The sequence below is a fragment of the Vombatus ursinus genome, unplaced genomic scaffold, assembly GCF_900497805.2.
Source record: "Vombatus ursinus unplaced genomic scaffold, bare-nosed wombat genome assembly UNPS02014779.1, whole genome shotgun sequence".
NCBI classification, from domain to species: Eukaryota; Metazoa; Chordata; class Mammalia; order Diprotodontia; family Vombatidae; genus Vombatus; species Vombatus ursinus.
Genome location: NW_020954557.1, coordinates 45,512,645 through 45,526,711, shown reverse-complemented (window position 1 = coordinate 45,526,711; position 14,067 = coordinate 45,512,645). Strand labels below are relative to the sequence as shown.

The 14,067-nt window shown below is 38.4% G+C and overlaps 1 protein-coding gene and 1 long non-coding RNA gene across 9 annotated transcripts in view; both read right to left on the bottom strand.

Moving 5' to 3' along the window:
- LOC114045651 overlaps nucleotides 1–9,110 on the bottom strand; it is a 95,038-nt gene extending 85,928 nt beyond the window's left edge. For all 3 annotated transcript variants that reach the window (XR_003569413.1, XR_003569410.1, XR_003569412.1), the window contains exon 1: nucleotides 8,993–9,110. This is a non-coding gene — a long non-coding RNA (uncharacterized LOC114045651). The remainder of the gene's footprint in view (nucleotides 1–8,992) is intronic.
- Nucleotides 9,111–11,826: 2,716 nt separating this feature from the next.
- The window catches only part of METTL8 (methyltransferase like 8), a 116,761-nt gene continuing 114,520 nt past the window's right edge, over nucleotides 11,827–14,067 (bottom strand). For all 6 annotated transcript variants that reach the window (XM_027865887.1, XM_027865888.1, XM_027865885.1 and 3 more), the window contains 3 exons: nucleotides 13,211–13,317; nucleotides 13,003–13,068; nucleotides 11,827–12,204 (listed from right to left, as the gene is read on the bottom strand). In XM_027865887.1, coding sequence (XP_027721688.1) covers nucleotides 12,011–12,204; nucleotides 13,003–13,068; nucleotides 13,211–13,317 — 367 coding nt within the window. In that variant the 3' untranslated portion in view covers nucleotides 11,827–12,010. The remainder of the gene's footprint in view (nucleotides 12,205–13,002; nucleotides 13,069–13,210; nucleotides 13,318–14,067) is intronic.

Below are 14,067 nucleotides of genomic sequence, written 5' to 3'. Positions count from 1 at the left end.
CAAACCCCAAATCTCTTAGTGACTCAGTCAGATTGTAAAGGCCAGTCAGGAGAACAGCAGAGCTCCCAAATGGATCTCCTATCCCTGGCCCCTTGTTGTTTTCTGTAAAGGAAACAAAAGATCTGGAGAAAGTATTTCCTTGCACTATTTGTCAAGAGAAAGAAGCACCTGGAGATTTCTGGAGGAAAAGAAAGCACACCTTACCCTTATGGATCTGAAAAAAATGCCACAAAAATGGGAAACTTATAAGAATGAGGCTTTGTGTCATTAATCACCATGGCTTCAAGTGCTGTATCATAAGATGCTTTCATAAGTTTTTTTTAATTGACACTAGATCAGTTAGGGAGAGATTTATAGTAAAGAGGACTAGAATGAATAGTTTTCTATTACCTGGTTGTCACCTTCACCATTCCTTAGAAGAAAACACAGCAGCTGGGGCCACAGTGAGCCAAACATGACAGTCCTCTTGCACAGCTAGGTCGCAATTCATTTTAGTGATGGAGACTTCCCCCTGATTGATTCACATGCAGAATGGGATGAAGCTATTTGCTTTGATCAGATTTTCATGCAGCCTCAAAATGCTGCTCAAGGGAACCCTCTTCCAGCTCACCTAAGGGAGTGGAGCAGAACTAAGGATATGCAGGAGAGCCATCATGGTCTTTCCTTCAAATATTCTGCCTAGCAGGACAATCTCTGGAGACAGGCAACTTGTTTTGGGGCTGAATGATGTGGGAGAAGAGAAACTGTAATTGTTCAATGTTTCTTTTGCTAACTACATCCCATTAAAAAAAAAAAAGCAAAACAAATCCCTGATGCAATCTACTCAGATTTGTTTCCTAATTCATTTTAGCAAATCATGCCATCTTAATTCTTTTCCCAGTGCCCAAATTTGAAGACTAAATGAGCATCTGTTGGAGCTAGGGTGAGGTGAGATAAAGAAAGGGGTAACAAATTATAGGTAATTTTTCTGACCTGTTGGAGTGAAAGTTGTTGTAATACTCTTTGGGCAATTATATGACTACTAGTAGGTCAAAGAAGAAAAGAAATTTTGAGCTAGACTGCCTCGCTATAGAATGAACCTCTTGGCAATGCCTGCATGTCAGCCGTCCCGGTCATATAGTTTCATTCTGGGTATACTGATATGCAGTATTATACAATGTTTCTGTTCATGCACAAAATGTACAGCTCTCACACAGATACGCATGTGTCCAGCTGGATACGAAAATAGGAAATTGTACAGACAGGAGGCTCCCTGACCTTATAGTCAGGTAAAAGAAGGAAGTCACTAATGCTTAGATGTCACTGAAAGGAAGGCAGAATAATTGAGGGGGGTAGAAGGGAGGAAATAGAGGGATAGGGAGATTCCTACCCTTCCCCAGAATGTCCGACTAAAGCATTTCCAGAAAAAAAAAAAGAAAGAAAAGATGAGTACATTAGAAAGAATTTCAACTCAGAACACAACCTCTCTCTCTGTAGGAATCTAAATTCTAGGTCAGGTCACACTGATTTTTGGAGGAAAAAAAATCCTAGTCCTATAAATATTTGAGATAGTCTGTTATTTTCCCAAACCATTATTTTGAAATGTCTACAGATCCATAATTTTATAGCTATGGGTATTCTCTCCTCCCGCTGGAACCCACCCAGGCGTTGTCACCCTCTGCAATTCTCATCATTGTCTTTTGTAAATGTTCCACAGAAACTCTACCCAACATGTAGGCTTTCTCTTGGGTCTGACACTGTATAGATACCAGAACTGCATACAAGCTGCCCAGCTCTTCTCCCCTTACTCTTACTACATGACCAGCAACCCTCCTTTTCTATGAACACATGGGTTTGATGTTATTTTTTACACCACGTCTCCAATTGCAGTTATTGTTGGTAATATGTTGCACCCACCTGCACCCAGTATGTATCTTTCCATTGTTTTGGCCAGGGCAGGGGGCAGGGGGCGGTGGGGAAACTTGCAATTTTGGTTCTTCTGTGCTGCTTGATAATATGTAACCTTATAGGATCTCTGGGTGAACATTGTGGCTAAAATGCAGGCAAATATTGCAGCACTGAGCACGTTGGGAATCATTAACAATTGTGGTACCACTTCCTCAAAAATTTCAGCCCCATCATCTCCCATTCAATTCCAGGCCTGGACCACTGTCCAGCTATAGCATGTATCTAAGATAAATCTATTGATACATTATTTCAATGGACTGTTATATAATCTCAGTGACATGCATCCTTCATTGACTATATTTTTCCAAGATGGGTGGTTAGAATGACCTTTTGAGTGATACCTGATCTCACTGAGGAAGCTATTTAGTAGAAGGTCCCTGAAAGTTGGTGTAAGTATCCCAATGCTATATGTGAACATAAAGGAGGGGTCCTTCCTATGAACAGGGAAGCCTCTATCCTTGCTTGATGAAGGAGGCAATGTGGAATAGTGGCTAGAAAGTAAGCTTTGAAATCAGGAAGACCAGGGTTAAATCCCTGACACATCCAGGCTGTGTGACTGTGTGTGTGACTTAATCTCTCAGTGCTCTTGGAAACTTTCTAAGACTGTAAGTTGCAGAGAAGGTATTGATTTGAGTTGATAGAGGGACTTTCCTCACTTGGCAACTTCTCCAAACCAGTGAAATCACAGGTCTGGTCCCCATGCCCTATCCCTTGGTGTTGGTACTCAAAAGCTGCTGAGCAAAAATCCGAGTGGTAGTATGTATCTGACAGTGAATCTTACAGTATTTTATGAGGGTAGATGTAGAGATGACTTGTTTAAGAGAAGCCTCTAAGGCCACACTTTGTTCTATTGAGTCAAATGCTTTTCTCAAATCACAGCTTGATATAAAAATCAAATGGGGGGGAGGGAGGAAGTGATTTCTACCTGCCCTGAGATGAACTGGGAACCTTCTCATAAAGACCCAATGGATCCAAAATACTGTCAACGAATCAGGTGCTTTTATGAGCCTAACAAAATTCTTATTTTGCTCAGGTTCTATTGCATTAGCCCAAGTAGGATGGATGATGCTCGTGCCTTTTGGGAAGACAATCAATAACTCTTTTTATTTGGTAGGCAATATTTGATAGGAAAACATTTATTTTCTGGGGCACAGACTCTACTTAGTGCCTACCTGCTGGAAAAAAATCAAAAAGGAGAAAGAGACAGATCACTAGGACGCCAAGGACCCAGTTGAATGCTGTTTGAAGTCAGTGTGTTCCTAAATCTTGTTTTTCTCCTTAAGCAGTGCGGACTTTTGTTTATTCATTCACCTGCTTCTTGCTGTTTCTCACTAAAGGTTAAGTGGTTGTGAAACTGTATGCCCTGCAGGATCGGTTTCTGTTGCTTTAAATACTTGTCCAAGTGGCAGTGTCTTGTGGCTCCACTCTGAAAAGCTCTATTGGCACCTGAGGGTGGTTTGTTTTTGACCACTTGAAGTTTTTAATGTGCTCCATCAGTCTCAGGCCAACCTGTCTCTCTGCAGTCAGGGCCATTTTGCTTTTGTTGGAGACTCTTTATGACAGCGCTCAAGGGAGACGTGCTTGGAAACTCAGAGGGCTCCTGCAAAGACAAAGCTGTGCCCACTCTATCAAATCTGCTATTTACTCTGCCCGTTAAAGGATGCTTACATTTGCATTTTCCCCCTCACTTGTTTTTGTACGATGCTGATTCATAATCAGAGGGAAAAAAGGAAATTCTGTCTTCACTATTTTCTCCCTTGCCATCCTGGCCACACACTAACAATAGAGGCCAGCTAGACCCTAGTGCTCCCTTTCCTAAGCAGTGTTGAGGTCCCATTTTTGCAGCCAGCATCAATGCAGATGCAGTTGTTATTCTACTTCAATTTTGATTTATGACCATGCCAACTCCATCTTCCAGGTACCTACATGCCTCTGAATTCCCAAAATGAATCCCTAAAATAACCCCTCAATATTTCATGATTTCATTGGCATTAATGTGGCATTAATATACATAAAATGTTTTATACATTACAGATGTTTCCACTCATATTTTATAACTGACACTCCCCGAATTCACATATTATTCTAGATTATGCTAGAGCTGAATCCCTTTGAAGACATTTTGAGGATTTTTTTCCCCTGGTACTACTGAATGATAACTATTTTTTTTCGTCCAAATCAGAGGTGGATGAGTGATGTGTTCTTTGCTCACAGGGTTTGAATGGGAAGCCAAGTAGGAGGCTGAGACAGAGAGGGGGAGAGAATAGAATTGGAGAGATAAACACAGCTGAGAAGAGACAAAAGGCTGACATTTGCTGTTTGCTTTGTTCTTATGCCCTCCTCCCCATTTTACACCTATGAAAGAAAGTATAACCAACTCTGATATTTCCTAGAATTACAGACTCAGGGTCAGAAGGGATCTCATAGGTTATGTGACCCTACCTCTCAATCAGTAAGTGCAAGCATGACCTCTTCAATATCTCTAATATCCAGTCTCCTCTGGGATATTCTCAATGACAAGGAGGTCTTCTTGTCCAACCTCAAACGACTCAAAGGTCATTTAGCAGCTAGGTGACCAACCATATGCTGGGCATGTTGTGAAGGAGATTTTTGCATTTGGAGAAATCAACGGGGGTGGGGAGGGGGGAAGAAGGCAGTGGACTGGATGGCTTTTAATGTGACCTACTTTAAGATTTTATGATTCTCAGCTAAGCCACTAACTTCTTAGTCCATGACATGGAAGCATCCTTGGGTTCACAAAGTTTTTGCTAGCAGAGCAAATGCTGGCAGATCCTATCAAATAGAAAAGGCTTCAGATGCAGGTCTGGCAATGAGTACGTCTGTCCTCCAAACATCAGCACAGCTGTATTCAAAAAGGCTCATTACCAGGTGGCTGCATATTCTATCACCACACCTCCCCTGGATTTTCAGGCATAACAGCTCATGAAGACTGTCCACACACTAAAGAATCCAGGGGCTGTGATCTACATCAGGACAGGAATTAGTTACACCAATGAAATCAAAGATTGCTGAAATATTGAATTGTAAGGAGATTGTTAATATGAAGCACAGGGACTGATGAAGAGCTAGCCTTGGGGGACAAGAAGATCTGAGTTCAGGTAGCATAGTGGATAAAGCCTGCTCTGAGTTAGGAAGGCCTGAGTTCAAATCTGGCCTCAAACACTGACTAGCTGTGTGACCCTGGGTAAATCACTTAACATATTTTCTTCAGTTTCCTCATCTATAAAATTGGGATAATAATAATACTTACTCCCAGGATTATTGTGAGGATAAAATGAGATAATATTCATAAAGTGTTTAGCACAGTACCTGACACATAGTAGGTGCTTAATAAATGCTTGTTAAAATTTTTATTTTTTTTTAAAGTCCTGCCTCTGACACATAATGATGACTGTATGACCCTGGGAAAGTAACCTAACCTTTCAGTGTCCCCAACTCTCAGACCATAAATTGCAGAGAAGGTGCCAATGTAATTTGGTAGAGGGAGGTTCTTCCCTGGGAATTTCCTATACCAATAAAATCACAGGCCTAATTTTTTTTTCAAAAAGCTTATTCTCCCTCTCCCCCCTACACCAACTTCAACAAGCATTTTATTAAGTGCTAACTATAGGTTAAACACTGCTAGATGTTGATAACACAGAGATAAAAATGAAAGTCTTGGAGTTAGTCCTGCCCTTAAGGAGCTTACATTCTACTAGAAACAAAGTAGCCTTTGCAAACCAACCCCAAACTATATTCATTTCTGAATACTAAAAAAAAAATAGTTACTGTTATTCTTCTACCACCTCCACTGTAATTCTTGGCTGTTATGTTTTAGAGGGGGTTGCTTTTGAATAGCAAGTGAAATTGTTTCTTTGTCATAACTTGTGTAGAAATTCTTTTTTGCAATATCAAGAAGTTTTAAAAAGAGAGGCAGAGGGATTGAGTGGATGGATCTCAGAGGATAAAGGTCGCAAGGATCTATTCACTTGAAAGTCTCAATGTTTCTTCCTATTTATTCTATAGCTTTGGAAAAATCAACTAACCTTTTCAGATCTTTTTTTCCTCTTTAAATCAGTAAAATGGGCCTAATAATGATTCTTGACTCCTTTCTAACCTCCTTGAGATAATAATAGGAAAATGAACTTTGTGAAAGTATAAAAGTAAATATGTATTATCTCCTTTGGAGGAAAAAAAATACATTCACCTAGGTCCTGATTGGTGTAAATATTGAATCCTAGTGAACTGATCTTATTATTCAAATTTGCACTGCATAATTCCATCAAGCTGGAACCAATGACCATAGTCTGAATTTGAATAAATGTGACTTCCTCACAGGACACACCATTCACACAAGCCTGGTTCTAGTTGTAGTACTAAATATTCAAAGAAGACTTAGAGCATATGCTAAACTTTTTCCATTCTTAAAAATACTAAGCAATTTAGACAAAACCCACCCATTAAGGTTTTAGATTAAAGTGGTGACAGGAAAACTGGATATGAAATGGGACACAAGCCTAGGAGGAGAATGAAATGCTGAGACTCTTGGATACTATTGTATTCAAAATGATGAGCAATTTTTAAATGGTTAAGGATAAATTTTGTCATCTTAACAATTTCAGTAATTTATGATCCAAATTTAGAAACTTGATTTTGGAGAAACTGCTTTATATATATTTTAAAAATCTGCTTCATTTAAATGTTTTTAAAAGTTACATTTTTGTAACATTGAAGGGATTTGGGTTTTTTTTTTTTGGTAATTTAAAGTTCTTTAACATAAAACAATTCCTATTTAATATTTTGAGGTAGAACTGGTTAACAAGGGACCTAATGGCAGGTAGTTGCAAAGAAGAAAAGTTCTCAAAAAAGTCAACAGACAGTATCATGGAGAGAGAAAAAAAATACTGTCTTGTGTAAGTAAAAAGACCACACTGGGATTCACTCTGCCAAGGTGTAGTCATACTACTACAGGCTTAGTATCTTTCTATTTTTGCTTTTGCCTAAGAGCGGAGAAGCCAGAAGAAACAAGAAGTTCAGTGACCTATACAAGTCAATGAGGGCAAACAGACCCCTCATCACTTGGACAGAATTAGAATGGCAGCTAGCCAGGGTCTTTAAAGACAAGATGTCCTAAACACCTGATGTGTGACCAAGTGATGTGCACATCTGGGAAGGTTTTGCTTCTGAGCCAAGATTTATGATGAATTAATTCTACTGTAACCTAGGGAAGAAACTGGGCTAAGAATAAAGATGAGTGAATGATGTTCCTAACTAGACCTATATATATATATATATTTCTTTAACTCTTACTCTATATTTTTAGTTTAATGTCTTTGCTATCATTGGTCAATGTTCATTTCAAAAGAGAATTCCATTTTTATTGATAAAGCACAACTGAGTGTAAAGATATAATTTTTTTTTTGGTCAAAAATCATTTAAGTATATACTATGTGCTAGGCATTGCGTTAAGTACTGGGGATGCAAAGAAAGGTATAAACAGTGCCTGCCCTAAAGGAGCTCACATTATAATGGTGGAAACAAACATCAAAATAACTATTACTACTACTAATAGTATGGGCAGCTAGGTGGCACAGTGGATAGAGTGCCATGCAGTCAGGAAGACTCATCTTCCTGAGTGCAAATCTGGCCTCAGACATTTACTATTGTGTGACCCTGGGCAAGTCACTTAGCCTTGTCTGTCTCAGTTTCCTCATCTGCAAAATGAGCTGGAGAAGGAAATGGCAAACCACTCCAAGATCTTTGCCAAGAAAACCCAAAATGGGGTCATGAAGAGTTGGGACGTGAATTATAAAACTGAACAACAACTAATAATAGCTAGAATTTATATAGCATTTTAGGGTTTGCAAAGCACTTCACATGTTTACTTCATCTGAGAAATAACTAGGTACATATGAGCTGTAAATAGAGTAGATGTGAGATAATTTCTGAGATGAAGGTATTAAAAGCTGGAGGTACTAGGAAAGTAAGATTTGATTTGTGTCTTGAAGGAAACCAGGGAAACTCAGATGAGGTGGGGCAGAGCATACCATGCATGGAGGTCAGCCAGCGCAAAGGAGTATGTCCCTTTAAACTACCTATGTTTAATTTTTTGCCTTCTCAACAAGTGGGGAAGGGGCTGGAGAGAGGGAGAGAATTTGGAACTCAAAACTTAAAAAAAAAGTTAATATTAAAATTTTTTTTGAAAACCCAAATTATCTATGTATAGGACGTCTCAATAATCCTAGCCAAGGAACATCCATTTACTTAGGATCATAGATTCAGAGCTCAGAGATCACCATGTACAACCCTCTCCATTTTACAGGTGAGAAAACTGAGATTTAGAGAGGAAAAATTATTTACCTAAGGGCATACTGGTAGAATGGTGCACAATTGGGATTCAAACCCAGGTCTTTTGACTGCAGATCTAGTGCTCCTTTCCTTATACCATATTATAGCTTATCCTAAGTGCAGGGAAAGCATGCAGGCATACATAAGCTAACTATAAGTTAAGAAACCTGAACCTACGAGGGAAATATCATACAACTATTTGAAGATGAGCTCTATGCTTATTTGCAAATAGGCTAACAAACTCTGTCTAAAAGCAGGAAAGCATTCAGGTTCACTTATAAATAAGGCAAGAGTCCTTCGGTTGGAGGGGTAGAGAACTGTGGATATGGAGTATTGCATACCTTGTCAAACTGGGTCAAATTGGTGGAAACTTGGTTTTACTTAACTTTTGTTATAAGGGAAGGCAGGCAGTTGGGAGGGGAGAATAATACGTCTTGGAAATGACTTTGATATAAAAACAAATGGCATCAATAAAACTTAAGAAAAAACAAAAAGGGAAAGGTCAATGTACTCTGAAAGCAGGCAATCCATGATCCTCATGTAAAATTACCTGCGAACTTGTGGGAAACACAACATAAAATGAAGACCAATAAAAAGCAAAGCCTGTGAGAGATTCAGCCTTTTACAACTTAGGTTTGCATTAGAAAGCCACAGAAATGTTAGAGTTAGTTCTCAGGCAGGTGTTTATCTAGCTTACCTAAAGTTTAACAATCCAAATGCTTCAGAATGGCTCTAAATGCTGTTCCCCAGTCGAACATCTATCTGCAAATGGACCAATTTCCACATCTGGACTGGAACATCAAGCATTTAAATTACCAAATGTTAGAAACTGGGGTACATAAAATGATTTCACAAATGAGGAACATGGCAGACATCTCAAGGGGCTGGGGCAAACAAAACAGGCGGGTTCTCTGAAGTCATCATTAACTGAGTGTTTCAATTCCACAGCTGTGTCATAGCAAAGGTAAAACGGTTAATAATAGAAACAGCTATAGTGACTTTCTTACTTTTTGAACTATTTCTCATTTAGCTTGAAATTTTCCACATTTTGTTACTGCCCAGAATCAATTTAGTTTAGTTTTGTCTTTTTTTAATGAGTAGAATAGGTAGGAAATTTCAAATAAAATGTTTAGTTGCTTCTGTATTATGAGAAAGTAAACAAGTATATTTTTCTCGTTAATGAGAAAATGGGAGTTTTTTGAAGTTCAACTCACTCAAAAGCAGATAAACTCTCACATATCACACTCTGTCCCCATCATTACTGGCTTTGTGATACTGAACCAGGAAAAAAGCAAGCACATGGGAGGGTGTTAAATTAGGATTCCACACAGTTATGAAACACTTAAAAGGTCATTCTAAGGAGGTGATACAGAAATCCTCCTGTCTTCCTATGGCTTCTAGGCAGGGTCATGAGGAAAAGTACTATTCACTATTTGTCTTTGCATCCTCATTACTTAACACAATGCTGGGCATGTAGGAGACGGTAAAATAATTGCTGGATCGAACTAGAGGTTCTGGATGATACCCATTACTTTCTTTCTCTGCTATAACTCACTTTACCCAAGCAGCTTCTCCTGCATAGGGGTCTGATTCAGGAAGGCAGGTGAAAGGACCCAGATTGACTGGGGGAAGGAATAGGGAGGCAGGATACATAGGCATAAGTGGCTCTGGTGCCAATCCATAAAGGGTAGAAAAGCAGCACTGGCCAGGAGCCAGAGGAAGCCCAGCTTAGAACTCAGGCAATGAGCTGGGCCCAATTTGGTTGACATTTTTAAAGCTTCAAAAGGTCAATGTATATGCTATAACATACTGTACAAAGATACAAGGCTGGATTTGACTGTGCCTGTCAAGTGGCTGGCTTGAACTTGCTATTTAGAACTTGCAGACAGTACAATTTCCATGTGTGAAGATGTGAGCATAATTTTACCTTCTGTTGTTTTTTAACTACCTTGGGCCATGATTTTTAAATTGAAACACAAGAAGTAGGTTGTGCTCGGGTTCCCATAGCAACATTAACTTATCCAAATTGCCCGTGCTGTATGGAATACTTTCAATTACCAGTTTGGCTTTTAAATGTACACTTTAATTATGGGAAATGTAGATGAGTTAAGATTCTGATGCAAATCTTGGCTTTTACATCTACTGATTTATACATGCTCAAACAGTAACCTTAATACTGCTATTGACACATGCCACCAACCCAGTCAAGGCTGTCCTCATTTCATGTACAATCTTCCCACTATTTAACCTATCCTGCATACCACGGCTAGATTAATCTTTCTAAAGAACCCTTTCCATCCTGTTTCTCCTCAGCTCAAAAATCTTCAATGCCTCTCAGAGGCCTATAGGATAAAATCTGGACTTCTTAGCTTCAAGGTCTTCTGACATCTGGCTCCAAACTATTTGGAAAAAGCAGGCAGCAGTAATGCTAGGGGAAGAGGGCTGTTTGAAATCCTAGCTCTAATACTTACAGGCTGTGAGACTTGAAAAGTCACAACCTTTTGGAGCCTTGTTTCCTTAACTGTAAAATATGAGGGTTGGACTAGAATCTAGTCCTTTATTAGAGGGATTTGTTCTGTGAAGTTTGGATTCAGTCGAAGGGCCACATGTGGCCTCGAGGTTACAGGTTCCCCAGGCTTGGACTAGATTGTTACAGAGGTCTTTTCCAACCTCATCTCTCAATATTACCTGACACAAACCCCTTAACTTCACCTGGGCCAGTTCAATCACACTGTTCATGCTGAAATTCACCCCGCCCCTCTTTTATCCTTGCCTCTACTCCAAATATTAAGTAGCTTTTGAGGTCTAATTCGGGTCTCTCCCTGATCATTCCAGACCACATGAGTTCTTACAGTGCTTATAACATCAATTTTCATACTTAGTCTAAATGCTGTCATTTCATTCTTTCCCATCTCTCTATTTTGCCACTCCTATTCAGACTACAAACTCCTCGTGGGCAGGGCCTTTAATTTCATTTGCATGCCCCACAGCAGAATGAATATGCATGGGAAGAATATGTAATTAATTCTATTTTTATATGCTGAAATTTTTAATTCTTCTAATTTTAACATCTTCATAAGTATTAAATCCATTTTACAGAAAACTGTCAACAATCTGTGTACCTGATGATATTTAGAAACAATACTGAGAATGGGTCACTGTCACAAGAGCAAAATAGCAGATACACAGGAAAGGAAAGAAAAAGTCAAAATCTATTCCAGATAGTCTGAATTAGGAGAGAAAAAAATAGCTTGAGCAAAGACTTGGGCTTTTCCTGAATTTCCCTGGAAACAGATATGCTGCCTATTTGGTGACAGATGACAACTGAGCACAGCTAGAGTATGTTTGTGAACTGATTACTGAACCCAATGGTATAAATAAAGCAGATGATTGTCTCCACTTTTTAAAATAGGCAGGCTATTATTTTTTTCAAGTGATCTCAATTACTGCAGTAAGCTGAATAGACAGTATTTTGTTTTTTTAACCATTTTCAAAGAAACATGAGGGGTTAGAAGTAACAAACAATTCACATTTATTGATTTAAAAAAAAAAGTCAAATATGTTGGTGGATCCTTCCATATCACCTAATATGTGTATGTCTGCCTCATCCATGATAACAGTCAGACATGGATATTCAATTCTAGCTTCTAATTGCTCTTTCAGGAATAATTTTTGATGGGGTGATCTTGATTTATACAGAGAGAAAGTATGCTCTTCAACCAGCAGAAATCCCAGGAATGAGATTGTCAGGGTCATTATGATGAAATGAATGCAATGGTTTCTGAAACTTGCCCTGTACCCACACTCGATGCATTTTCACTTTTTCTTTCCTATTAACTTGTAAACGCTGGTCAACCAGGTTCTGCTTTTCATCTAACCCAGCCTGATGGAACATATTGTGGACTTCCCCTGTGACACAAAAATGAAAAGCAAAAGTATGACAAGTGATTAAGAACAAGAAAACAGTCACACATCACTGCTTCAGTTAACTATCTAGATTTTTATCCTTTAACAGAATTTCTCACAAAACACCCCTCTAGGATACAAATGGGGATGGGATCCTTAAGAAAAATACATTCTACTATGCATTAATACAACATAAGGAGGTATGATATAGCACATAGAGAAGGGATAAGAACTACAGTGGTTACTGTTTCTGATGTTTCAACAGATGTTCCTTTTCAGAGTTTCCCCTTGTTAATAAAAAGGCCCAAATATGCCACAACGTAAATGTGTTTACATAAGACTGGGGAAAGTCCTTGAATACGAGGCTCATTTAGTACCCATCACTGTCAAAAATGTACTTTAGAATGAAAAACTGATAAGAGACAAGTCATTTACTATGGGACTCAAATGATTAAAACTCTCTCAACTGGCTCTACACTTGTCATCAATTCTTTTTTGCTCCACGCTAACAACACACACTGTGGAGGGATGCACTTCATTTGGCAGGTGATATTATGATAAAATAATAGGGTCAGTGGGTTAATTTCTCTTGGGAAAAAAGATTTTAAAATACTTTTTTTTAAACCTTTTAATTTAAATTCCCAAGTAGAACATTTAGAAGCACTGGAAAGTAACCTTTAATCAATTATTTGACATTATGATACTTACATGATACTATAGTTTTTGAATTTTTCTTCCCACAAATAGAAACTAAGGATTATGTTTTCCAACCAATTTTGTCCTCCAGAATGTAACTCTTACCTTTTGTAAAGAAATATGCCCTGGTACCATCTCCTCGAACATAAAAGTTTTCAGACAAGCAGCATCCTACAGAAGATAGTTATGAAAAGGGGAAATTAAAATTCCTATTTGAAAAGCAGAAGATAAAAATGAGTAAAATCAAGGTAAACATTCTTTAAGACACAAATATACAAAATCACCAAGGTAACAAAAAAGGATCTCATTATACCTTTTTTGAAACGAAGTTGAGTGAGATCATATCTTCCATGGTCCCGAAATAACAACATTCCTCCAGGTTTCAATAACTTGGACAATCTGTTTACAACGCCTTGCATCCTTTAAAGACAAAGCATGATGCCCTATTCAATTTTGCCTTTTTTTTTCTCTGCTAGGGTGAACCTTCATCTTTTGAAGTCAAAATATGAAAAGCCTGTCATCAAGCTCATTATAAGGCCACAGGAAAATAAACAACAAACATGATCAAGAATGAGAACAAAAAGTGCTTTTACCAAAAAGGCAGGCAAGATTCATGTATATGAAATAACCAGGTTCAAAGGAAATTTAACTGGTAACAAAGAAGCCTACAGTGTCTAAAGAGACCACCCAAGTGACCAGAGCTATTTGGTGGCTTCGTAGAGGTTTCTACAGAATGTCTAACAAAGCTGTACTGAGAAATCACATAGATATCCACAACAACCACAGCAAAATTAATTGGCTGCAGGGCAGGGAAAGAGAAAAACTGCAGGGTGCTTCTGCTTGCAAAATCTCTTACAAGGTAGAGAATGTAACCATGCCACTGTTATCTCATACCTAAAATGTCTAAAACAGGGCTTCTTTCCATGGGGCTTGTGAACTTAGGGTCTTTTGGGTTTCCCCCCATATTCTAATTAATATATTTCAATATAATTGGTTTTCTTTAAAATCCTTATGCACTTAAAAATAATCTTCTGAGAGAAGTCCATAGACTTCACTAATCAAAGGGGTCCATGACGCACAAAAGGTTAAAAATCTTTGGTCTCAAACCAAGCTCATCTTTCCTTCAAATTGACTTTCCTACCCATCTATGTTGCCTTATTGTTACTGACA